This window comes from Misgurnus anguillicaudatus, unplaced genomic scaffold (assembly GCF_027580225.2).
Source record: "Misgurnus anguillicaudatus unplaced genomic scaffold, ASM2758022v2 HiC_scaffold_28, whole genome shotgun sequence".
Taxonomy (NCBI): Eukaryota; Metazoa; Chordata; class Actinopteri; order Cypriniformes; family Cobitidae; genus Misgurnus; species Misgurnus anguillicaudatus.
The window spans coordinates 8,834,063-8,859,424 of record NW_027395278.1 but is presented as its reverse complement, the minus strand read 5'-3'; the positions used below and the strand labels follow the sequence as shown (position 1 = coordinate 8,859,424).

At 37.6% G+C, this 25,362-nt stretch overlaps 2 protein-coding genes across 8 annotated transcripts in view; one reads left to right on the top strand and one right to left on the bottom strand.

The window, feature by feature from the left end:
- The window catches only part of LOC141362596 (kanadaptin-like), a 27,010-nt gene extending 21,480 nt beyond the window's left edge, over window positions 1-5,530 (bottom strand). The window contains exons 1-2 of the mRNA XM_073864885.1: window positions 4,706-5,530; window positions 955-1,156 (exon numbers count right to left, since the gene is read on the bottom strand). Coding sequence (XP_073720986.1) covers window positions 955-1,156; window positions 4,706-5,530 — 1,027 coding nt within the window. The remainder of the gene's footprint in view (window positions 1-954; window positions 1,157-4,705) is intronic.
- On the top strand, window positions 5,403-25,362 carry LOC129417159 (STAGA complex 65 subunit gamma). Of its 7 annotated transcripts, none has more exons than XM_055171648.2 (6): window positions 5,403-5,535; window positions 6,339-6,452; window positions 6,553-7,006; window positions 16,876-17,200; window positions 19,655-19,871; window positions 22,987-25,362. In XM_055171648.2, exons 3-6 carry the CDS (start codon window positions 6,570-6,572, stop codon window positions 23,247-23,249), a joined length of 1,242 nt encoding a protein of 413 aa, XP_055027623.2. In that variant the 5' UTR covers window positions 5,403-5,535; window positions 6,339-6,452; window positions 6,553-6,569; the 3' UTR covers window positions 23,250-25,362. The 7 variants fall into 7 exon arrangements, with proteins under 7 accessions (XP_055027623.2, XP_055027620.2, XP_055027622.2 ...); XM_055171645.2 differs by having other exon boundaries at window positions 6,545-7,006; XM_055171647.2 differs by having other exon boundaries at window positions 6,533-7,006.

The following is a 25,362-nucleotide window of genomic DNA, read 5'->3' as shown; positions in this document are numbered from 1 at the left end:
GAACATCAGGCATGGACACAACATTTTCCTAATTTTTCTTCATTATTATTATACATGAATATTCAGTAAATAATTTTTCTGTCATCTAAAGTAGTCTAGCAAAACATCCATTTATTTTTTTTCTAAATATTTTTGTGTTAATTTGTTTGAATTACAACATAACGCATGTTCAAACATAGCCGGACGCATTGCGGTAATGAGAATTTCAGCAGAAAAGTAGATAAAATTGACAAATTGTAAATTCTTATGTTAAAATCACACATTGTGCAAGGTAGAACACAGTATTGTGTTAATTCTGATGCTTTTTAAAATTACTATATTACACATTTTATAGCTAAAATCATTAGTGCCGTGGTGTTTCAATGGTTTCGTGAGAATCACCCATATATCATAAAGAATGTTTAAATACTAATTAAAAACAATTGTCAACAGTCTGTGTTACACACCCCACCATGTCACGTCACGTCACGCAATGAAAAATACAGAGCGGCGCAGACACTGACAACGCGCTGACATACAGGAGAGACCAGGGCACTTTTTGGTTACTTTTGAGATTAAACATATTAAACAAAGTCTCACCTTTCAAATCATCTCTTCCTTCTATTTAATTTATAGAATCAAATAAACATGCATGACCATAAGTTTCTCAAAGTCATTACTGTTTAAAACACACTTGGCATCACATTCATGATTTTATGGTAAAATGACACTTTCGCGTTATGTGACGAACCGTCACATTTGACTCACGTCATAACCGTCATCACCAATTCTGAAACCGGCACAGCCCTAATCGCAACATGCAACGCACAGCATTGTATCGTGATACGTATCGTACCATGTACCGTGATACGTATCGTATCGGGAGGCCCTTGCCAATACCCAGTGCTAGTGACCACACATGAAAACTATAAATTGGAGGAGTGTGAAAGACTGAAAATCTGTTTTAAGTCTTACCCATTCCCCACAAGCAACCAGCATCTTCTGAAGAGCTTCTCCCTGAAGCACTGGCTTGAGTCTCCTCTTTCTCCTCCTCATCATCATTATCGGAGCCATCACCCATCATCCTTTTTTCAAGCTCTTCTCTGTGTTTCCTTGCCTGCTCTCTGAGCTCTGTTACCGTCAGTTCTGATTCTGCTTCTTCGTCAAACTCCGGACCCTGGAAAAAAACAGTGATAAATATAACGTTGGTATGATGACAAAATTTTCCAAAACCCCAAAGCTCAAAATTTATCACATGACTAGACAGAGCAGACATTTCCCTTTCAGGGCTCAGCATAAAGGACCATCGGTGGCCCGGGGCAAGCGTGAGAGACTTTCGGGCCAGTAAAAAGTATTGTCACTTGCCCAATCGGGCCAGTGCTTCACCCTCAGTCACTAAAGTATATTTTCATTTATGTATATTGAGTAAAACACGACGAAAGAAACAATGTTATATTTTGCACAGTTTGCTGTCAGTTTACAGGTAAAGCAGAAAAGTTGGGAGCCTTTTTTGTTGGAACATGTCTACTGTATATGTATTATTTTTAAATATGTGACACTGACTTTTTTTAATTCGGGCCAGTGAAAATTTTGGCTGGGCAAGTGAAAACCTGAACCACTGGCCCGACCAGGGGCCTCATTTATAAAGCTTGCAAGCCCATTCTTCCGTCAAGTTAGTTTTTTTATAGATCACAACCTTTGCGTGGCAACTGGCCAGTTCCCACGCAAAGGTTGTGAATGTGATTTATAAAAAAACAAACTTGACGGAAGAATGGGCTTGCAGGGTGGGATCTGAGGATGATTCATCTACGCACACTTGCAGGTGATCTGTGATTTATAAAGGGAACATTGCTTTGTTTTATAAGTCTTAACTCTTTCACTGCCATTGACGAGATATCTCGTCAATTAAGAGAAAACGCTTCTCCGCCAATGACGAGATTTTCCGTCTTTCCGCAATACTGCTATTATCCACCAGTATTCGCAACTTTTTAAACCCGGAATTATTGCCCTATGACAAGCTGCTGCATGTCCGTGTCTGTTTTAAAGATCGCTCTGAATGGCATCTCTATGAAAAGTCCATCACAAAAATGGAATTATCTCTGCTTTTTGCTCAAAATGTGGTGTTTTTGCAGAGACCTACCCATATTCAAAAGATGATTACAAAAGAACCACTGAAGGTAGGATGAAACGTTTTTTTTTTTTGAAAGCAGAGGGTCTGTTCTTTCATTTGGTATGTTGTATGTTTACATATTTAAAGAAGAACATTTTACACATGAAAATCATGAAAAACGCTGGCTGGCAACTTTTTAAAAAAATGCTGGCGGTGAAAGAGTTAATATTTTTTTGCTTATGCCATTTTTGCCTTTTGTGCGTACGTAGACTTTTAGGAAGGATCCTACGCACAGTTTTATAAATGAGACCCCAGGTCAGTATAAAAAATTATTTTGCGTTGAGCCCTGCCTTTACAAAGATACATGGATTGTAAAAATCCATTGAGGACTGAGAAAGTATAATATTAGAAATCAGAGGAAAAAGTTATATGTGGATGTCAATGGAAGCTTAGCTGTGTGACCGAAAATGCTGCTTATTCACATGTTTTTGCTTGTAACTTTCTCATTTTATCAGATATTTGCATAACATTTGAACAGAAGGTAGAATGTTGTTAGTTCTTTCAAATTAAATCATGAACATTCACTGTTTTAGTTGGAATGGGCATCAGACCCATTGTAACCATGGTTTTTAGAACGATCCCTGGAGTTCTGATGTTCTGACAGGACCTTCACTAATCTACCACCACAAATGTGACTACCAAATTTCCGCAATTTATTTAAATACCTTCTCCTCCATAGGTTTCGATAAAATTTCAACAGTACCAAGATTAAAGATATATATTTTGGTCCACCTACCTTTTATTAGAGTCCAGAGTTTAGTGTAAACACAGCGACCGGTTAAAAGTGACACAAATTTTCAAACAGTTGCTGCGAACTACAAACACGTCCGGGTTGAAAGCTCAAAATATCAAACGTTTCCGGTGGTTGGAATTGACATATTTATTATCGTATTTAGTAAAAACATAGCCTACTACAACTATGCAGCGAGTGGATATTGCATGACACACACTGTAACAGTCCCATTTAAGCGGAAGCAGATTTAATGCCTCAGAATTTCGACGCATGTGCCGTGATGTCAGCATTGCTATACAGTTTTATTTTTTCTTTGGCAGTGATGGTTAATATTAAAGGTGGGGTGCATGATCTCTGAAAGCCAATGTTGACATTTGAATCACCTAAACAAAAACGTCTCTACCCCAGCAGAACCTGGGGCCTCATTTATCAACATTGCGTAGAAAATGTTCTATATTTGTACCTACGAATGAAATTTAGAATGTGCCTAAGTACAAAAAAATCGGGATTTATCAAACGTGCGCACGTGGTTCGTACGCACATCAGTAAGTAATCATTGATGATAAATCCCACTTGTTCTTAAGCACCATGCTCGTGCACGTTCATAGTTATTTGCATTCCGAAACGCCTCCAATGAACCATATATGGTGACAACACCTCCCGTTATATGTCACGTGGTTGTGCTTTTTCCCCTCATCGCAATAATGACAAAGAGAACGTAAAAGAGGAATTTTACAGACACAGAAATTGAGTTACTGCTGGATGAGGTTAAATCCTAATAACACATCCTGTTTGGTTTACTTAGTGCGGGAGGAATGACTGACAAAAGAAAACAAATCTGCATGGGAACATGTTACCAGTGAGTTTAATTCCGTTGAATATGAGGAGAGAACACTTCCAGAAATAAAAAAATTGGTTTGACATTAAATTAGCAGCAAAAAAAAAAAAAAAACGCGTCGTCACAGCACACCGACGTGAAACGAGTGCAACTGGAGGAGGACAGACAACTTTCCACCTTGGACAGCAGCATAACCAGCATCATTAGCGCGATCTTTGAAAACGCGCTACTGGCGGAATGGATTATTTGCCAAGTCTTCCAATAACGCAAGATAAGCCATTGCACTGTGTCAAGCATTTGTCGGAGACTTCATTTATACAAATCACATGTAGAGCTTTTACAGTTACAGATACATATCACAAATAAATCATTATAATTATTTGATGTTACCATACTGACATTAATCATTTTTAACACCTGCTTGTGGATAAAAAATAGACACTTCTTTACTCACTGGAACAGGGTCCTATGTAGTATCGCTATTCTACCACTAGATGCTCTGCGTACGCATACTCATAGGTGTGCGTATATTTACACACATTTCTACGTATAAGTGCAATTTGATAAATTCCACACTTTGCGTAAAACTGTTCCTACGCACACTTTACGCACACTTCTGTGCGTCCGCACGTTTGATAAATGAGGCCCCTGGACCTTCTTTTTTGAAACCCACACATATTCATACACATATAGACACGCCTCTTACTGCTGATTGGCTACAAGTGTGTTTTGGTACTCGGCTGACTCCCTTTTCCAAAAATCATGCACCCCGCCTTTAACTTAAAAATTTACTGAAGTAGTAACGTTAGTATCTGTAAGCATTATCGTATTTGGCTTAAAGTCATTGTGGTAAATCTTCATAACGAATGCATTATATCACATGTTGTTAATGGCTAAACTGTGGCAAGCATTACTTAACTTATACCTGCTCTGATCTACGCTAGACGACCATATTTTACCAAATAACTTTTTGTTATAGGCCTACCTGCAGTATAAAGAGTCTGGTGCTTCCGCCAAACTTCAGCACGTGTCCCACGCGGAGCCTCATATATGTTTTAGGTGGTATCTTTCTCTTATTGACAAAGGTCCCATGAGTACTGCCCAGATCATAGACATAGAAGCCCCTCTCCTCTCCCACTTCCCCGTCTTGCCCCACTCGGCCCCGGTACTGCAGCACAGCATGATAGCGGGAAATGGACGGATGCTCCAAAGACACATCACACACCGGCAGACGACCCACCACAAAATAACTCCTTTGAGACAGATGCACCGTGTCTAAAATAGAGCCGTTTTTAAGCAGTTCAAACGAATAAGAGACGTCAGGAATAGATCCCCACGGTGGCTCCGTGTACGGCAATGGAGGGAATTTACCCGACTGGAGTAATCTGACAGGGATTTGGGGTCTGATGTCGTTGGGTTTGAGAGGAATGACGTTAGTTATCTTATCTACACCGAGCTTCGGTTTGTCTAAACTCTCGTCTGATGGAATATTAGTTTGGTCTGGTTTTGTGGATTTCCCATGTGAAGCTGATTGGGCATGTTCAATAACGCGATCGCTGTTTTTTGCTTTGGAGCTGTTTGGGTCTTTTGCTGGTCTCTTTACCGAATCTGACCCATCTGATTTCTTCATCGAGAAGGATGGGGGCACGGAAATAGCCGGTTTCTTGAAAGGATCGTTCGTGCTTTCATTACTGCTGGCGGTGTCCTCTTTCGTATTACATAGTTGACCATTCCCGGGATTCGAACTCTCCTCGTTCTCCATCGCAGAATGAATCTTTTCAGGCTGTACGACGCCTTCAGACTCCATCATGTTTGGTGTAACACTTTAATGATTACGTTCCTGTTATTACAGTAGTTGTTAAACATTGTGATTTGAATTTGTTTAGTTGATGGAAAGCAGTATTACAAAATATTTTTAATTTTAACGTATAATAATTATTCCAACCATTTATAGTGTATTTAGCCTTTTAATATCAGAATGTGGGGTTTCGATGTTGAAGGAACTATTATATTTTACACGGACACATGTTAGTGTTGCACCTGGTAACCGCGGTTCTCAACTAACGTTAAACATAAATGAAATAATTCACGTTATTCTGCCATTCTTCGCCCTTTACGGTCATCAGCTTATATTGGGTAAAGAAAATTGATTGTTTAATGTTATCTATACTTTATAAATTTCACTTTAAATATCAAAAATGGGCTCAAAATAGCTTTTAGTTTTGTTTAGGATTTGTACAGAAGTCTTGCTTTTTGGTAGCTAAACTATCACTATATACACACACAGTATGTTTATGTGGAATTTAACAAAGAACGTGTACAGGCCGTTAATGTCAAAATTATAATGACAAATATTGTGTAACATAAAGAAAGTATGGCTTGTTTTAGAAGTATTGAGATTTTTTAAAACTTTTTTGTGCTTATGATTTATTATTTATTATTGATGCTGTGTTTTAGTTTGTAATTGCTTTTAGTTTAGTTCGTAAATACACACAATTAAAGTTGATGCTACAATATTGTACCATAAATGCCTAAAACATTAGCAGTAGCTATAGGAAGAGTAATGTAAATTTACTTACCATCTTATCTTTTGATGTTTCTGTGAAATTTACCTACAGAGATTCACATGAATGGATTAGTTTTAACAGCTATAAGGAAAAGAAAGAGCAATATAGTCCTTATCTCCGTTAATTAATTGAAAATCCCCACACCTGCATTACAAGAGAGCTGAAGTAAGTTGTACTGTGGTTTACACTGTAATGTTGCTTTGATGGTTAAACAGTGCTGTCTTTGGTTTTCTGATTGTCATCAGGATTTGTGTCAGTGTTACAGAAACATCCCAATACTGAATGAAGATGATGCGCTATTGGGGTGAGCTTCCTGTAGCTTCAGCGCCTTCAGGTCGCAGTTCTTTTGACCTTCTGCAGCGTGAGTTTCGCCAGGTGGAAATGCAAGACCCTCCACTGCACCAGCCATCAGCACAGCGCCCACGTCCCACCACCATGCTGGATATCCCTTCTGAGCCCTGCAGCCTAACCATTCATACTGTGCAGCTGACCCAGCATGCCCGTCGTCTCCGGGGACTCATTGCTGCTGCACAGCAAAGCCAGCAACCCCTGTCCACTTTATCAGAAACCCCAGGTGCCTTCAAATCAGAAGACACAGACCTTCTACCTCCCCGGCCTGCCACACCAACCGTACCTGATGATCTTCTGCCTCTGGACAGCAAAGCCCCCCGGCAGCCATTCCAGTTACGTCACAGTGACCCAGAGAGTGACTTTTACAAGTGAGTTTATAGATCTTATTTATAAATAATCAAATACTATCAGGGCTCCAGACTGCCACCAAATGGGGGCATTTTGCCACCAAAATTTCAGAGTGTGCCACTGAATTTTACATCCAGTCGCACATGTGAGACCAGTAAATTTGACCTTTTTTTGAGATGTGACAATGAATTTGAAACAGCAAATTGTACTTTCTGCATCTGTCATTAAATTATTTATTAGTAATACAGTGGAAATTAGTAGAAATGTGAATATTTGGTTAGCATGTTGATTTACGTTGTGTGCACCTACATTTTCTTAGCCTGGGTGCCAGCCGATCTTAGCCCCGCCCACCACAATTTGAAAAACGGGGGAAGATCGGTCTGGGGACTCACCGTTGAGGAGCTACTATGCGAATACCGAAACCGGCCGACGAATCAAATTGTGAGGGCGGGCTTTATACGATGATGGACAGATGATCAACAGTAACGTATCAACCACGTCACCAAAGAGCGCGTGTGTTCAATCTGTTTACAATGAAATGGCTGCCGCTGGTGAATTCAGATGTGTGGATTCTGACATTGAGTCTGTTCTAAAAGATATCGACAGAGCATTGATTTAAAAAGAGAAACAGAGAAACGCGATCAAGGCATTTGTTTATGTTTTCGCCGTCCTTGCTATGGAAGACAAAGTTAAAGAAGCAACTGAAATGGGTATCACGGCGATGCAACTCGGCGTGCACGACGAGATGGATATAATTAGCGGTCGTTGCCAGCTTCTTTTCGGAAGCCTGGAATCGTGACTGCTGAATAAGTGGAGGGACATGCTAGGCTCCGATATTTTTCAAGCCAACGTATAGCTATCGTCGTGGATGAAGTTCACCTAACGTACAAATGGTAAGAGATAGTCTTACTGTATGACTTAGTAAATACTTAATGTTGTGATATAAATGAAATGTTGTAAACATAGTAGGTGTTGATGTACCTTCGCTAACTCAGACTTAGTATAATTACAATGATGTTAGTATCATTGTAGCGAAATTACTAGCAGTTCGGCCAGGCTGCTAAAGACGCCATTTCAACATCACACACTCCGTTGCTCTGATTGGTCGTATGTCTATCCAATTGAGTGCAGAGGCATTTTTCGGTTGAGACACGCCTCATAATTTTAGCTCAATGGAGCGGTATCAGACTCAAATTCTGACTAGAATTGAGTATGACAACGTCAGGCTAACATTTTCTGATTGCACACCTAAAATTTTCAGTTGGGGGCCACTGTGCTCCTAGTGAAAAAAGTTAGTCTGGAGCCCTGACTATACAGTTGTGCATCACAGAATTATCAGTAAAAAACCATGCACAGCTTCTCTGTGTTGAGATTATAAAATTTAGTATTAGGAAGAAAGTATATTACTTTACTATTTATGCCATTAAATTACTGCCATTTGGAGTTACTTAGATGAACAAAACTGTTTGCTAGTGCCCTAATGTAATCCGCACATTTTCTGGTTTAAAACATTATTTATAAAACGAGCAGTTCTGGTCCTTCATTTACTGTGTCACTGTTGCTACGTACTGATTTATGAAAATAAACACCACAGTATTTAATCATATTTTAAATTTTTCTACAATTGCACAATTATGCTGATATCCAGATAAATGTCAATACATATTGTTGAGTCATCCTGACAATAAAGAGAAAACGCTTTCCTGAGGAGTTCTTTAACCTCAAATTCATTTTTCTGCTATTATCCACTAGGTGGTGATCTTACCCAACTTAAACACTGACGCATTCACTCACCACAAAAAACACAGTGTACGTTTTGATCATGGCTCTGAATCTGATCTCTTACAAAAGTTCTTCACAAAAATTTAATTGTCTAAGCTTTTAGCTGAAATTTTGAGAGGTGATAAGAGAACAAATGAAGGTTTTTTTTAGGGAAGCGTTAAAGGCGGAGTCCATGATGTTTGAAAGCCAATGTTGATATTTGAAATCACCTAAACAAACACGCCCCTACCCCAATAGAATCTGGACCTTCTGTTGATAGACCCGCCCCACACATACGCAACCCGGCATTTGATTTGATTTGATTGGCTATAAGTGTGTTTTGGTAGACGGCCCGTCTAATTTTCCAAAGCGTTTTTCAAACATCGTGGACTCCGCCTTTAATGCTTATTTAAAGAAGATAATTTTTCTGGAAGCCATTAAACTAAAACTGTGTGGCAACTAGGGGTGGAACGGTACATGTATTCGTTTCGAACCGAATCGGTACGGGGGTCACGGTTTGGTGCATGAATTTAAACGGAGAATACACGGTATGAAAATAAAAAAAAACTTGCGTGCAAAATAATTAATGTAATGCGGAACTACTGTTAGATCCACGGGTTCTTTATGGACAGCTAATCTGTTGCCCCGTTTTAGCTCTGAAGCTCTGATTGGCGCCGATGCAGCCGAGTTCCGCCTATGTATGCGCTCTATCAGAGCCCGTCTACATTCTGGCACTCTGCAGTTTTTTGTCAGGTCGACGCCGGTCCAGTCAGTTAGTGAGCAGCGATAGCGAGGATGGCAAGTGGTGTTCCACAAGACGCTCCGCCAGCCTCTTTAAGATCGCAAGTTTGGCAAAACTTCAGTTTTCCAGTCAGTTACAATAGTACAGGCGAGAGAGTGGTGGAAAAGACGAGGACTTTGCGTCGGCGTTGTTCAGCAGTTGTTAGGTATGTGAGTGGAAATACATCTAATCGGGGCTCTCAAGTCTCACGCATTCACCTTGACACACACGCATTTCAGTCAGTTCACACGCTCACATGCCACACTTTGTATTTCTCATGCTGAGAAGTAGGAGATAAATTGTCCTGCTAATATACAATTAATGGACGAGGCGCAGTTCTGTGGAGTTCAGCTGCTTTTTTAAAGCCATCAGCGTCAGAGTACCGCGAGAAATCTTGCGGAGGAGGCTGATTTCAAATCGCTCTCGCGTTACTCTGACGTCATCCACTTGTCGTTTCTTGCAGCGCCTCGTGAAGTCGTACACGCCTATTAATTCATCCTACAAGCCTATTTTTTTATTCTTTAGTACATCTATATGAAATAAGGCCAAAATGTAATTTTAAAATGTATTTAGGTAACACTTGTAATACATTTGAACCCATATTTCTATTAAAGATGGGTACAAAATTACTTAAAGTGGTATACATTTTTGAAATACGAGATAGTATGTTAAATGCATTTCAGTTCATATTCATGACATCTCAAAATAACACTGATAAGGACACCTATGTTTTTAAGATTATCTTAAGTACTAAAAAAAATGCCTTCTTCATTTTTGTTTTGCTTTTCCCTCCATTGTACCGAAAGTGAATCGAACCGTGGCCCCTGAACCGAGGTACGAACCGAACCGGGACTTCTGTGTACCGTTCCACCCCTAGTGGCAACTTGTTAATGTATATTTTAGATTAATGTTGATTTACAATAATAAATGCCACAGTCTTTACTTACTATGCAAAAGACCGACTGAGCAAAACTTTGGGGCTGAAATAAACCATTTTCAGTTTCACCGTGAACCTGACTGGAAACTGATTTTAGCACCAGGGAAAATGTGCATTTGCGCACATGCGAAAGAACCAACCTAATTTTTTAAACTGAATTAAATTAATTGACATGACTTGGATTTAAAACACATGTAATTTGCATAAAACCTATTAATATATATTATTTAAAATCCAAACCTTAAATTAAATAGTTTAAACTAGCTAAATTGAATTTTGCTTCATTTAATTGGGGCCATAATAATTTTTTTTTCAGTGCAGGTCAATCACAACGTACTGGTAATCTGGCCAAACAGGGACACAGCACTTTTCAGATCGATGAGCTTTGTAAAAAATCTGGGACCGTATTCATAAAGAATCTTAATGCAAAAAGTAGCTCCTAGTGACGCAATTCTAAGAAAATTCTTAGAAATGTGGGCGTTTACTCTTAAAATTAAAGAAAAAATCCTAGTAAAGAAAAAAGTAATTCAGAAAGCATATTAACCCTTAAAAGAGGTCTTAAGGTCAAAATTGTTAGGAGCACAGACGAGGACTTTTAAGAGGCTTAAGAGTTTTTTTAGCAACCGGGAAAGTGGACAAAACACGAAGAGGGAGACAAAAAATGTTGCACACAATGCATGACAGTAAGTTAATAACATGCAACACATTATATCGTGCAGGGATCATGTTTGTGACCGATCTTATTAGAGACATAAGCCGTTTCTCAATACCAAGTACGCCAAGTTCGGACTTGTGTCCTTCCTAGTTCGGACTTGCAAGTTCAGACTCGGAAGAACGAACTTCTGACGCGAAATGCATTCTGGGAAACTTCGCTGTCATAAGTCCACACAAGTCTCCTCTGATGCATCCTCGATAAAATGGGCTTGGGCTTGATGCAAACTTTGAATTGGAACAGTACTTGGGCCGCGACTGATGACGTTTCATAAGTCCACAAGAACGCAAGTACAGACAAGAACGCATATTGAGAAACGGCTAATATAATATAATATAATATAGCACCAGAAATAAAAGTAATCACTACATTAACTAGAAAAAAATGCAACTATGCAGCAAATATGACTTAGGTCTGTTACAGACGTCTATAAAACAAAGTAATTACACAAACTTACAGAACATTGTGTTGCTGTTTATTTCCTATCTAATACGTTAAGTTTGAAATGAACAGCACGCAGGGCTTGACATTAACTTTTTGAGCAACTTGTCCTTCGAACAAGTATATTTGTGTTTCACTTGTCCATGCACAAATGTCACTTGTCCGGGTAAAGATTTATAATATAATGTATTTTTTGTGTTTTGCTAATCAGTGGCAGAGCAAGGGATTTTTCATAGGGGTGGCCAGGCAGGGGCCAGCAGTTACTCTGGTGGCACATAAAATATCTATCATCCAACCTTAAGATACTTTTAAGTATTATAGGTGTGTTAATCAGAATAATGTATAACATACAATTGCTACAATACTTTAATTTTAATTAAAATGAATTGATATTAACATACAATTTATAGTCATAATTCAACCTCATGTTTTTTTTTAAACTATTTAATAAAAAAAAACTTTTGAAATTTACTTTCCATTGCTGAAAAAACTATAGAGACCAGAAAATCATGTGAATTTAGGCCACTGAAATGTATTTTACTAAGATTCATTTGGCTGCTTCTTGCTACTCTTTCTGAAGAAGGATGCTATATCTGCTGCCTTTCTCTTCAGTTTTCCCACATTTCAATGATTGTCTGACATTAAAACAATAAAGCAAAACATTAAAACATTACTATGTTTTAAAAAACTTATTAGGACAACTGTATCTAGATTATCTGTTATATATAAAATCAATCTAAATACTAACATATACGCTGTAATGTTTTTTCAATGATTTTTAATGTACAGTGACGAACTCTGTCAGATTAAAATCAGCTGTCGCGCAGCACACACTCATATAGGCGCGCTGAAAGAGAGGTTCTCTTATAAAAAACATAAAAATACGGACTTAAATCGGCTTTTTTGACACACAGTGAAGTCATTTATATTCACGCCGGAGCCTGAAAAAACATCACTCTCCACTCCATGCCGTCCCGCGACTCCCGCCCCTCCGTGTTTGGCGATCAGGTTTAATGCGCGCGCAGCTTGTTTAGTAACAATAACAGTAATGTAAACGTGTGTGTGTCGGCGATCCGCGCTCTCTGTTCAATATTCCGCTCGGTGTTTGCGCTGCGTGTTCTGCTCTGTCGTTAATGGCACATAACGTGAAGTAACATTGTTTGAAATTTAACTTGTCCAGTCGGACAACTAATTTTCTCTTAGACTTGTCCTACAAAAAATCCACTTTTCCCGGACAAGCCTTAATGTCGAGCCCTCAGCACGTATTATATACACATACACATACACATATACATACACATCAGAGTATGTGAGCGGTGCGGAGTGGGAGCGGAGCGAGGAGTGGAGTGGCGTAATTTTCCAGGAGCGAGGAACGTTTTTTTTTTATGTCGAAGCGTTGTGATTTTCTCTCGCTCCGAAAACGCTCCACTATTGCTCGGTTACGAGTCACGACTCGTCAGACTCCGGACCAAACCACTGTGAGAAAACAGAGGGGAACCTAAAATGTTTCTTAACATATTTTGCATTCGTTTGCATTTGTATTGTTGTCTCACTAGTACTTTCACAAACATTTATATACAGGGCTTGACATTAACACCCGCCAAATGCGGGTAGATTTCGGCTGTGGCGGGTAAGACAGCCAATCCCACTAGCCACTTTGGCAGGTTGAATATAATTTTTTAATTGTAGTTTTCTTAAAAGATGCGAAATGATAAACAATACGCAATGCGACACTGGTAAAGTACAACTCCCATGAGCACTCTGCACCAAGCGCAACGCACAGAGACCGTTTGACGCGCGCGTGATCAGCGGAGCGTTTCGGACCAAAGCCCCACATTCCAGAGAGCGCGCGAGAGCTGATGGATTTGCGAATGCACAAGAGGACGCAGTCTGAGCGCATACACACTTCGGGAAATATAGAACAATTGCATGGAAGTGATTGAAGAGATATAAATTGTGTGAACACTCGTGCGTGCAAGAGCGGAGAGAAATTCAGCGCATGTGCTTGGCACCTGCCACTCTGCAAAAGCTCGTTTTTCTTAAAGTGAATGCGGCATTGGAGATATAGCTTTAATTAAAAATATGTTAAGCCAGCCAGCATTTGTTTTGTTCAGATTCAGAATATTTCTAGTATTAATATAAAAGTTGGCTTAAAGTAAAGGCAGTAGACTATCTATATTTTTTCGTTTGGCTATTTGTCTAAATTAATATTTTAGTTTTTGATTTATTTCTTTTATTTCATGTTATGTTTTTCGTTTAATTTATTTTATATGAGGTTTTTCATTTAATAATTTATTTAAAAGTAATAACCATTTAATCATTATTGTTTAAAAGTTATGTAAATGATAGGTTAATTTGAGCTAATATTAGCTACTATTTCCGTATGTGATGTTCTTCACTTAAAAACTGCGTATAAAATAAAAATATGTTCAACCAGCCAGCATTTTTTTTGTTCAGAATAGTTCTATAATTAAAGGCGGAGTCCACGATGTTTGAAAAACGCGTTGGAAAAGGAGACGGGCCGACTACCAAAACACACTTATAGCCAATCAAATCAAATCAAATGCCGGGTTGCGTATGTGTGGGGCGGGTCTATCAACAGAAGGTCCAGATTCTATTGGGGTAGGGGCGTGTTTGTTTGGGTGATTTCAAATATCAACATTGGCTTTCAAACATCGTGGACTCCGCCTTTAATAGCCTATAAAAGTTGGCATAAAGTGAAGGCAGTAGCCCTATATTTTTTCGTTTGGCTATTTGTTTAAATTAATATTTTAGTTTGTGATTTCTTTCTTTGATTTAATGTAATGTTTTTTGTTTGATCATTTATTTTATATGAGGTTTTTCATTTAATCATTTATTTAATTTTAACACATTTTTTGTTTTGCTTTGTTTAAACGTGAGCTAAATGATAGCCTAATTTGGGCTAATGTTAGCTACTGTTTCAAATTCTTCCAATAAAGTATATGATGTTCTTCTCTTAGTACTGCATATTCGTTTTTTTTTTTTTTTTTAATTGCCGTAGAGCGAAAACGGAGCGATACGTAAGTAAGAACGGCGCGGGGAGTGAGCGAGGAGCGGAAAATTGTATACCCAGAGCGGAGTTTGAGCGGAGTAATTATGAAATGCTTTGAGCGCGGAGCAATGAAATGGGTGCACTTTAATATTTGTCCAGTTCTTTACAATAGAAATGATACAGCCACTGTCATTCTTGAGCAAGAACATGCTGACATTAAATCATGTTAACTCAGAGTCAGGGTTTAATCTGCTGAGACACTTCACATCTAACACTGATCAACAGACAATCACAATGCTTCTCTGACTTTATATGAGTTTCCAAATTGACATTATTGGAAACCCAAACAAAAAAGCACACGCCGTAAAATGACGAATAAACGAATAAAATGCATGCACTGTAAAAGGTTTTGCCACAAACTCAACTTTATGCTAATATCAGGACACAGTGGCCGTTTTTTCAAACAGAAAGCTGCATCCTCTGGAGGTCACATATGCAGGCTACATACATCATCTAGCCTGGTTTATTTGAGATAACTGAGCATTACATTACGCAAGTCATAAGCATATTACAACAATGAACGATTAACTAAATATAATAGTAAACTTTATAATTGTTAATATTCTGTAATAAGACTGTTATGCAGTCAACAAATGCGACCTCCGAAGGATGCAGCCTTTTGTTAAAGAAATGGCCAGCATTTCACCTCTATGAGACATATTTAATTTATATTTTTAATATAATAATCTCGCATGAGATCTCGTCGCACCCCTATTATCCCTTAAACAGGCAAGAGTGGAAAACGATGAGCAAAAAATCATTTCATGACATTTTTTGTATCATCTGGACTTATGTAATAGATATTCATTGGAATTTTTAAAATATTTGATATATTCAGGATTTTATGAGTTGTATCTCCCGGGATACATTGCCCTATTAAGGTATAAAAAAAGGATTAAGTCATCAAAATTTATTTTTTATTTGCAGCAAAAATTATGTGATTCTGACTTCCTCTCTTGCTCTAAAACATGCCATATATATTTTTTCATCCATTTTAAACTGTGTAAACAACAGGTTTACTAGTAACATTGCATGTAAATAACACAACTAAATGTAAGTAGGCCTAACTAAGAATGAGCAGTTTTTAAATGTCTTCATTGGCTTCGTTGGTGCTTTTTCTGCTCCAACTGCAAAAAAAATATATTTTTTAGATAATACTAGTTTGGTCAATTATTTAAGAATTGATTAATTTTGCATACTACCTGAACTACCCCTCAATGTAAACTATATGTGTCTATATGTGTTTCATGCAGAGGCCTCTTATTGGCTGCAATTTAGAGGAATGCATGGCTAGCATGAGGAAAATGACCTACATTTCTTGGTTCTAATAAACTACTGCACTGTCACAAAAAATTTCATCTTCATCACTTTTCTCAAAATCTGAAGAATTCATTGGTATTGGCTCTATAACTCATATTCCCTATCATTCCTTATACCATAAAATTAGCTGTTGTGAAGCCGCGAAAGAAAATATCCAGTTAAAATGCTAAGATGCAGTCACCTAAATATACGAATATCAGTTTAACCTGCAAATTTAATCATTTATTACATTTTTTCAACTCAAAATACAATGATAGGCCATATTGTGGTTAATCCCTTTTTTATACCCTAATCAGGCAATGTATCTCAGGGGATACGTATATTTCAAAATGTGCCAAATAACAATATAAACAACATATAACCGAATTTTCTTCTTCAGCACCTTAAGACAATGTTCACAATTAATATTAGCAGTATTAATATTTTTTTTAAAGAAGAAAAGTAAGATTAATATTCATTTTCTTACCACAAAATCTGACTGTCCTGCAAAACCGGTGGCCATGTTGGATTTAGGTCGGGCTGACCAATCAATAAAAAAAAACTTGAAGCAAATAATGTTACCCACATATTCAAGACAGACCAAGGTTTGATAACTGATAGAAGGATTTGGTTGAAAAATCTTTTTTATGCCCCAAACAAGACACTGAAGAGAGCGTATCCCGTGGTGCACATTGCCTGTTTAAGGGTTAAACCTATTAACTTTTGTTCATTATTGATAGATTCATTTTTTTTAATGGGCAAGAAACTTGACTGCTTAAAAATAAAGGACTTTGAATAAAATAAGAAATAAAGTATGATATGACCCTTTTATAAATGCATTTTGCTGTTCTTTTCCACTTCTATATATTATTTATTTCCTTTCAGAGGCAAAGGTGAGCCGGTCACAGAGCTGAGCTGGCCATCTTGTCGTCAACTTCTGTATCAGTCAGTTGCCACAGTTCTTGCTCACGTTGGTTTTGAGTCAGCAAATGAGAGCGTGCTGGAGACTTTGACTGACCTGGTCCATGAGCACTATCTACGACTTACCAAGCTGCTGCGTGTGGCTGTGGATAGGGAGGCCTGCCAGGGCTCTACACCTTTCCCTGATGTGGTTGAACAGGTCTTTCATGAGGTGGGCATTGGTAGTGTATTGGCACTCAGGCGCTTCTGGCAGGTTCGAATCAAAGATTACCACAGCTACATGGTGCAGGTAAGACACTTCCAATGTTATTCCAGGCTTAATACTTGCAGTTAGTGATGCAATGATACCACTTTTTCCATTTCCGATCCGATTTTGATACCAAAAATCTGAGAATTGGCCAATACCAATCCTGATCCGATACTGCTATATCATTCAAAATGTTTTACAAGTTCAAAGAGTGTCACTTTTCTTAATGAATAATTAATTATGGCAGTGTTTTATAGGAAATATTATGGTTTGAAACAAATACATTTTCCTTAATTGTGCAAAAAATGTCACAGTAAAAAAAGGTTATTGTTGAGAACAATGAAAAATCCAAGGCTTAATTTGAGGAACAGGATCTGGGACCTCTCAGGTTTTGACTGTCTGTGTTCCAGTACCCATTTGTACAGATATATATAAAAAATAAAGTATATCATGCCCATTTTAAAGACATTTCACCTAATTATTAGATCATAGCAGTCAGCTGCTATGATCTAGCTGGGTTCACTGGATCATTAGGTGCTAAAGGAGGGCAGCACGTTGTCGCCACACTAGGATTGTGGTGTGCTTCTAATTTGGCAGTGCTTATCTAGTGCTTATTCACAGTTTGTAACACATTTGCCAGTACCAGTGGACAGGATAAAACAGAGCTTTAAACTCATCAGATCACATAATTTAATGGAAAATGAATAGAAAAGATGGATCTGTCTAATTAAATATGAAGTAAACGTGCGTCAGTGAAATTTTTTTGGGTTTTAAATGCAGTCAGTAAAGTAAGTTACTGTCATCACAGTGGTAGGGGTTGGTAGTGTTTTCCCTATATAACGCGACTCCTTAACAATTAGTTTACCAGTGACTAAAGTAATTTGCACTGCGATGCTCGTTTACTTTTTGGCTGCACATCACCCGCTGCTGCTAGTATCTCCTCCTCGAGTTGTACTCGCGTTGCTCACATGCTGTTCTTGCTCTCAGCTGTTGTTGCTGTGCGTGTTAGGGAACGTAAATGCACCATACGTCATCACGTCGCTATATCATTGATAAAAATTATACCTGTATTATCGTGAACGGTATGATATGGCACACCCATACTTCACACCTTTTGGGGCAGGGCCTGCTCCTCAGTGCTCGGGTCCTAATAAATAAATTCTAAGGAAAACAATAGGGCTTCGCACCTTTTGGTGCAGGCCATTCTGACTTGCTTCTCGGTGCTCGAGCCCTAATAAATTCTAAGAAAACAATAGGGCTTCACACCTTTCGGTGCAGGCCGGTCTGGCCTGCTCCTCAGCACTCGGGTCCTAATAAAAAAAATAAATATAGATGCAAGCAGCAATGCAGATGCCTTGCACGTCTACACTAAATATCAGTGGACTGTAGGTAAAAGTAACCCCACATTTTAGACAAATGGGGTTGCTAGTGAGGCACTAAAGAGACACCTTTGTCTGACCTTTTTGTCCACAGCCAACAACTGTGATGTGTGTGCCAAATCTCAAGGTAATCTAAGCACGCCAAGAGCCTTAAATATGCCTTAAATAAAAGTAAACTTTGTTGCGATGCCATGGTATTGCAAATGGATATCAAATAGTTCAATATCTCGTCATCATGTCCACAAAGTCCGCTGACAATCACATGAATCCCATAGGAAGAGTATTTAAAAGTTGACCGCATGCAACTGTTAGCCTTAAATATGCCAGAAAATAAAAGTCAAGTTTAACGCAGTGCAATTGCAACAGAACAGATATCAAAATCCCTTCATAATTCTACAAGTCCCAAGCCCCCTGCCACGCCAATTCTTTTTGTGAGTTTAGCTTGAGTTTACTCAATTACAGTAAAATTAATAAATATAATTTGTTACTTTCAACCTCTGACCGTAAGTTGCAAAAGCTTGAGAACCCCTGCTGTAGTCCCTTTCCGTTATAAACACAGAGTAATGTGCAACGGCAATCAATCAGAGCAGAGTAGCTTCACACAAAGCAGGGGGTTGATAAAATTAATCTTTATTATGAGTCGTTGGGAAATAAGGAAAAATGAAATGCATATTATAAAACACTTTTTTTTACCTTACATGCATGTAAACCTTTACCTTTCAAATAGAAAACATGAATCTTTCAAATATCTGCTCTTTAATAAACTAATTTTGGGGAAGTAAATTGCAATATCTGACTACACAATACATAAAAAAACATGGCGGTTAAAAATAATTTTGTTATTAAGAATGTTTAGTGAATCCAGCCCCAGGTTGATACAATTAAATTAAACTTATATAGCCTAATTGGTAGAACAATCATTAATATGTAATTTTTTTGCAGATTCAAGGAAATTGTGATTACCTTAAAGATACTAACAAATACCAATTTTGATTTAAATGCTGTTTGTGTTATTCTATATTTTCGATAAGTTCACTATTATTTAAAAAAAAATGTCTAGTAATTTCCACATTTTGTTGTTTTGGAATTAATTGGCTAGTATGTTTGTATCCTGTAGGTCAGTAAGGAGCTCTCAGAAGAGTATGAAAGGCTGGTAAATCCAGAAAGCGCTCTGGAGGAATCCAAACCCCTGAAAGTTAAAGAGGAGCCGGTGAGTGACATCACATTCCCTCTGAGTGAGGAACTGGAAGTGGACCTGCCTTCAGGTGACCAGACACTGCCCACTGGTGTCATAGGTACCTCCAGTGAGAGACTGCCTGGAGGATTGGATGAAGGTCAGTCACCTCATATATCAGGTTCACATTAAAATTTAGAAAAAAATTTGTCATTTTAGAACATCAATTAATGTATTAATTCAATTTTCCAATGTATACAACAACTTGTATAACACTTTTGCAGCTTTATAATTTTTCTTTGCAGTCTCCCTAAGTGTTAAGGCCATATTTTAACAATCTAATTGCATGGTCTAAAGTGATGTAAGTTCACTTAGGGCGTGTCCGAAAAATGGTCTCAAAGAATTGTCCCTATTTTCTTAATGATTAATGGGTGTGTTTAGGGCGTAATGTGCAATAAACCAATGATAGTCTCCTCACTATCCCATTTTTAAAGCTAGTTAGAGTTACACTTAACACTACCACCAGGTTGCTGTAAAAATTGTATTGTGTTTTATTTTTTTCTGAATGGTTATTTTCGTAATTACTAGGGATGTCAATTTATGCAATTCCCCATATTTGATGATTGTTTAAATTAACGATCAGTCAATGAAATAATCGTTCACTGTAATAGTTCAATAAGCCTTTACTGCAGTGGAATACAGCCAGTGGCAATCAAAACTCCAGCTTCCTTATGCAAATAAAAAAATTGTCTAAATAACATGCTAGTTGGATTGTAAAATAAGTGTGTAGTTTGAGTTTTCAAAAAAACTATCAATTTAAACTTATCGTAGGGCTGGGCAATATTGCAAAAAAAATGTATCACAACATTTTTTTCGTAGTAGCCAATATCAATAATTATCATGGTAAATGGAAATTTGTAAAACTAGGGGTGCACCGGATCACATTACGGTTTTTGAGGCATGAACCGTATCATTTTTCAGATCAGCAAAAAAAATGGTGGGAAAATCTTAAAGGGATCGTTCACCCCAAAAAAATGAACATTCTGTCATCATTTCCTCACTCTCATGTTGTTACAAACCTGTATACATTTCTTTGTTCTGATAAACATAAAGGAAGATACTTTGAGAAATGTTTGTAACCAAACCATTTGTGGACCCCATTTACTTCATAGTATTATTTTTTCGTACAATGGAAGTCAATGGGGTCCACGAACGGTTTGGTTAAAAACATTTCTCAAAATATCTTTCTTTGTGTTTATCAGAACAAAGAAATTTATGCGGGTTTGTAACAAAATGAGAGTGAGGAAATGATGACAGAATTTTTATTTTTGGGTGAACTATCCCTTTAAAGAAAGAACAAATAAAGAAATTACAAATATTTATAAATAAGAAGAAAGTTGCACATTAAGTAAGGTCTAAAATTAGCATTTGGTACAGAAATCGAATCAAATAAATAATAACCGTCTTCATTGTATTAATTAAATGTAATTATAATTTTTATCTGTGTTGGGTTGTTTGATTAACATGACACAGACTTAAAGGAATAGTCAATTTTCTTAAAAGAAAAATCCAGATAATTTACTCACCACCATGTCATCCAAAATGTTGATGTCTTTCTTTGTTCAGTCGAGAAGAAATTATGTTTTTTGAGGAAAACATTGCAGGATTTTTCTCATTTTTAATGGACTTTAATAGAGCCCAACACTTAACACTTAACTCAACATCTAACAGTTTTTTCAACGAAGTTTCAAAGGACTATAAACAATCCCAAACGAGGCATAAGGGTCTTATCTAGCAATGACGGTTGTCATTTTTGACAAGAAAAATAAAAAATATGCACTTTTAAACCACAATTTCTCGTCTAGATCCGGTCCAGCGCAACCTAACGTAAATGCGTAGTAACGTAGGGAGGTCACGTGATACATATATAAACGCAATTTGCGGACCATTGTAAACAATAAACTGACACAAAGACATTAATTAGTATAATTCCACATACAACAACGTGGGAACGGTCCTCTTTCAACACACTTGTAAACACTGGGGCGGAGTTTCGCTTTCGTCCTCTGTGACCTCTTGACATCATGACGTATTGCGTAAGGTCGCGCTGCGCTTTGAGGACCGGATCTAGACGAGAAATTGTGGTTTAAAAGTGTATATTTGTTATTTTTATTGTCAAAAATGACAATCGTTTTGCTAGATAAGACCCTTATGCCTCATTTGGGATCGTTTAGAGTCCTTTGAAACTTCGTTGAAAAAACTGTTAAGTGTTGAGTTAAGTATTAAGGGCCAATCTCATTTCTCTGTCTTACCCCTTCCCCTTCGTCTTCCCCTTACCCCTCGAAACCAAGTAAAGGGGAAAGGGGTAAGACAGATCGTTCGTCTAAAAAATGAGACACCACTCGATTACCGTTTGCGTCATCTTCCCTTGCCGCTAACTGGCTGCTACGTAAACAGACAAGTGTTGACAAACAAAGAAGATGCCGTTGTCTCAGGTTGTGGTATCGATTGCCTGAGCGGAGCTCAACAAATAGCGCATAACTTAGCTGCTAGCTAGCGCCTTAACTAGCGATTCAAAACAAAAACATTACAATTAAAACCGCTTGAACATTTTATTAAAAGTATCATAAAACATGAGTGTCATAATATAATCTCAATTAAACTGCAGAAAATAACGTTACTTTCATTTGTGCGACTCCTTGACAGTCGTCTTGATGCCGGCTCTCCTGAGATAACGTTTACCCCTCTCTTTCAAGTGTGGTCCTTATCACACTTCGTTTCAAGGGCTATGTATCCCTACACCTTGGCCCTAGCCCTTGATCAAACTGAGAATTGAGACACCACTTCGCCTCACATGAACGCGCAAAACCGGGGTAAGGGGTAAGACAGAGAAATGAGACGCATCCTAAGTGTTGGGCTCTATTAAAGTCCATTAAAATGAGAAAAATCCTGCAATGTTTTCCTCAAAAAACATAATTTCTTCTCGACTAAACAGAGAAAGATATCAACATTAATTATGCCATAATTCTTTCTAATATAGCAGCGCACAACATTTTTGATGACACTGGCTAAACTTTCCCTACACTTGCCTGACCACAGTGACAGTGCTTATGTACTGCATTGAGTCTGTATTTACAATAAAAAGCACTGCTACTATACTACCAATTATATAAATCCATCTATTAAATTTTTTTAAGGAAATAGCAGCAAGGATTGTTGAAGCCAAACACAATTCATAAAGTCTGAATAAAATGTTTGTTGATTGTTTTCACCAGAGACAGCAGTGAACAGCTCTCCCCTGTGGCATCTAACCCATGTGAAGATGGAACCCCAGGACAGTGAAGAAGCCCAGGTTTCAGGTCATGGTGTTCTGGCAAGTGACGTTTTTGAAGAAGGCCCCATGTCCGCTATGACTGAGGCTGGCATCCCTCCATCTCCTGGTGGCTCAGAAGGCAGTTATGTGTCTCATTCACCTGACTCGCTCGTGGGCACGTCACCTTTTACCCAGCGCCCTAAGAAACGAATGAGAAAAGTATAACACAGTTTTGTCATCCAAAAGACATTAAGCACTTTCATTCTTATTTTGATAAACAGTACTGTTGAAACTAGATGTCATGGCTTTAATGGTATATTTCAGTGGAATTAAACAAAAGAGATCAATATTGTGTGCGTTTGAATTGCTTCTCTCGGCAAATAGCAGCTGCTCACTGTTTTACCCAATTATTGAGGTGGACAATTACGTGTTTTTTGTATGAAACAATGCAGGGAGCACAACATGGGGAGTAATTATAGCCTGATGTCTGCTTTAAAACACACAGGGACATCAATCAAGGAAAATTGGCAAATTAATTACACCATGCATAAATCTGCATGTTAAATAAGCAGGCCATTTCATTATCTGTTCACATTCCCAGGTGTCTCAGAGGAGGTATTATCTCTTATTCACCTCCACCAAAAACAGATTTGCTAAACACACTGGTTGACAGTAAATGTAGCTCTTTTCCAGGTACCCAAGCATTATGGCTCTCAATCAAGATGAAGAGACACTGTAAAGCGCATAGGTTTTGGAGTGGGCTTTCAGTTTCTGCTTCACGGGCAGTCTTATTTCAGCAAGACAAAATAACTGAAACTTGACCTTACCTTTTAAGCTAACATTTCAGTTCGCTTTGCTCAAGACACCTCAGTCACAGCCTGCCAGTCATGAGAATCAAACCAGCAACTCTTGGGTTACAATAACTGACCTTCTAGCCATCAGGCTACGACTGCCTTAAATGTATTTTGTTACAAAGAGTTTGCAACCATCTACAACAAGTACACAGAGGCTATTTTAAATATTTTGATATACATTCTTTTCTTTGTTTTCATAATTAATAAAACATTTTTGTATCTTTTTATGTAAAATATATGTTTTGGTACAGAAAAGGACAGGTATTTGCTGCTTTTCCGTTTCTGTATGTACTTTGTCTTTTGCTTTGCTTCATAAACTAGTCTTTAGTAAACTAAAACAGTTTGTACTCATTATGTTTGTCTCCAAAGACTTCTTCCCTGTACAACTCAAATTTAATTAGATGTTGTTTCAGAGTTCTAGGTGCTCAGGGTGTTTGATCATAGCAACAGTAGAGGGCAGTATGGCGTCACACTATCGTATCAACATGAACAGCGATATTAAAACCTGATTCCAGATGTTCAATATTCTGTATATCTCAGTCTCATTTTATTGAGCACCCCAGCATTCTGAACAAGCTGCATTTGGGTGGTTAGAGGAAGTCACAAATGCTATTGGAGATGTTTAAAATGGATAACTCTAGTACTTCTTACTAAATTAAACATGTTCAGAAAATATACACAAGACCATGCATATATATTTACATTTATTTGCTACTGAATAAAGTGTAGACTAACTCTTTTTTTAAAGGAAATAAAGGCAGTTTCAGTTTTGTGGAAGAACTCCCCTACCACCAGATATACTTTTACACATACCAGACATGAATATTCCTTCTTTGATGATGCCATCCATGTAAATCGAAGTGCGCTATTTGAGTGTAAAGAGCCGAATAGCCTAAAAAACATCCTTTGTATGCACATATAACAAGTATAATATAATAATAATAATATAATAAGTATTTACTTGTACGCATGTGCATGGGTAATTTTCTAAATGCTTAAATAAAAATTAAGTATTTTAACTCTAGTAATAGTGAAATTCCAAATATTTTATTTGTGTAATATTTTTGTATGTCCCTACCCCTGTGTTTTTGAAAAAGTTTGAAATAGCAGTATTTCTCTTACACTGACCTATTTCATCTTTTACATTTATTAACTTTTTAAATTGTTGCAGTTACTTTGCACAACATTCATGTTAACAAGTTATTCATTGACTTACCCGTTAACCAAGGTCTGTATAGGTTACACATTTGTTTATTGTGGTGTGTAAGCATACTTTTATTACATATTAACTAGTGATGCACCGATGTATCGGCCACCGATATTTATCGGCCGATTTTTGATGAATTTGAAACCATCGGCATATCGGCAATAGCACGAGAAAGGCCGATACTGATTGTTTATTAATTAACTGCATAAAGAAATCCATTATATGTAAAAAATGAGTTGATGTTGTTAATAAAATAAATGCTGAATAGCAAAAACCA

Coding starts and splice junctions, on each gene's coding strand:
- LOC129417159 (XM_055171648.2), top strand. CDS start 6,570: ATGAAGATGATGCGCTATTGGGGTGAGCTTCCTGTAGCTTCAGCGCCT. Junction 7,007..16,875: donor CCAGAGAGTGACTTTTACAA/GTGAGTTTATAG, acceptor ATTTCCTTTCAG/AGGCAAAGGTGAGCCGGTCA. Junction 17,201..19,654: donor ACCACAGCTACATGGTGCAG/GTAAGACACTTC, acceptor TGTATCCTGTAG/GTCAGTAAGGAGCTCTCAGA.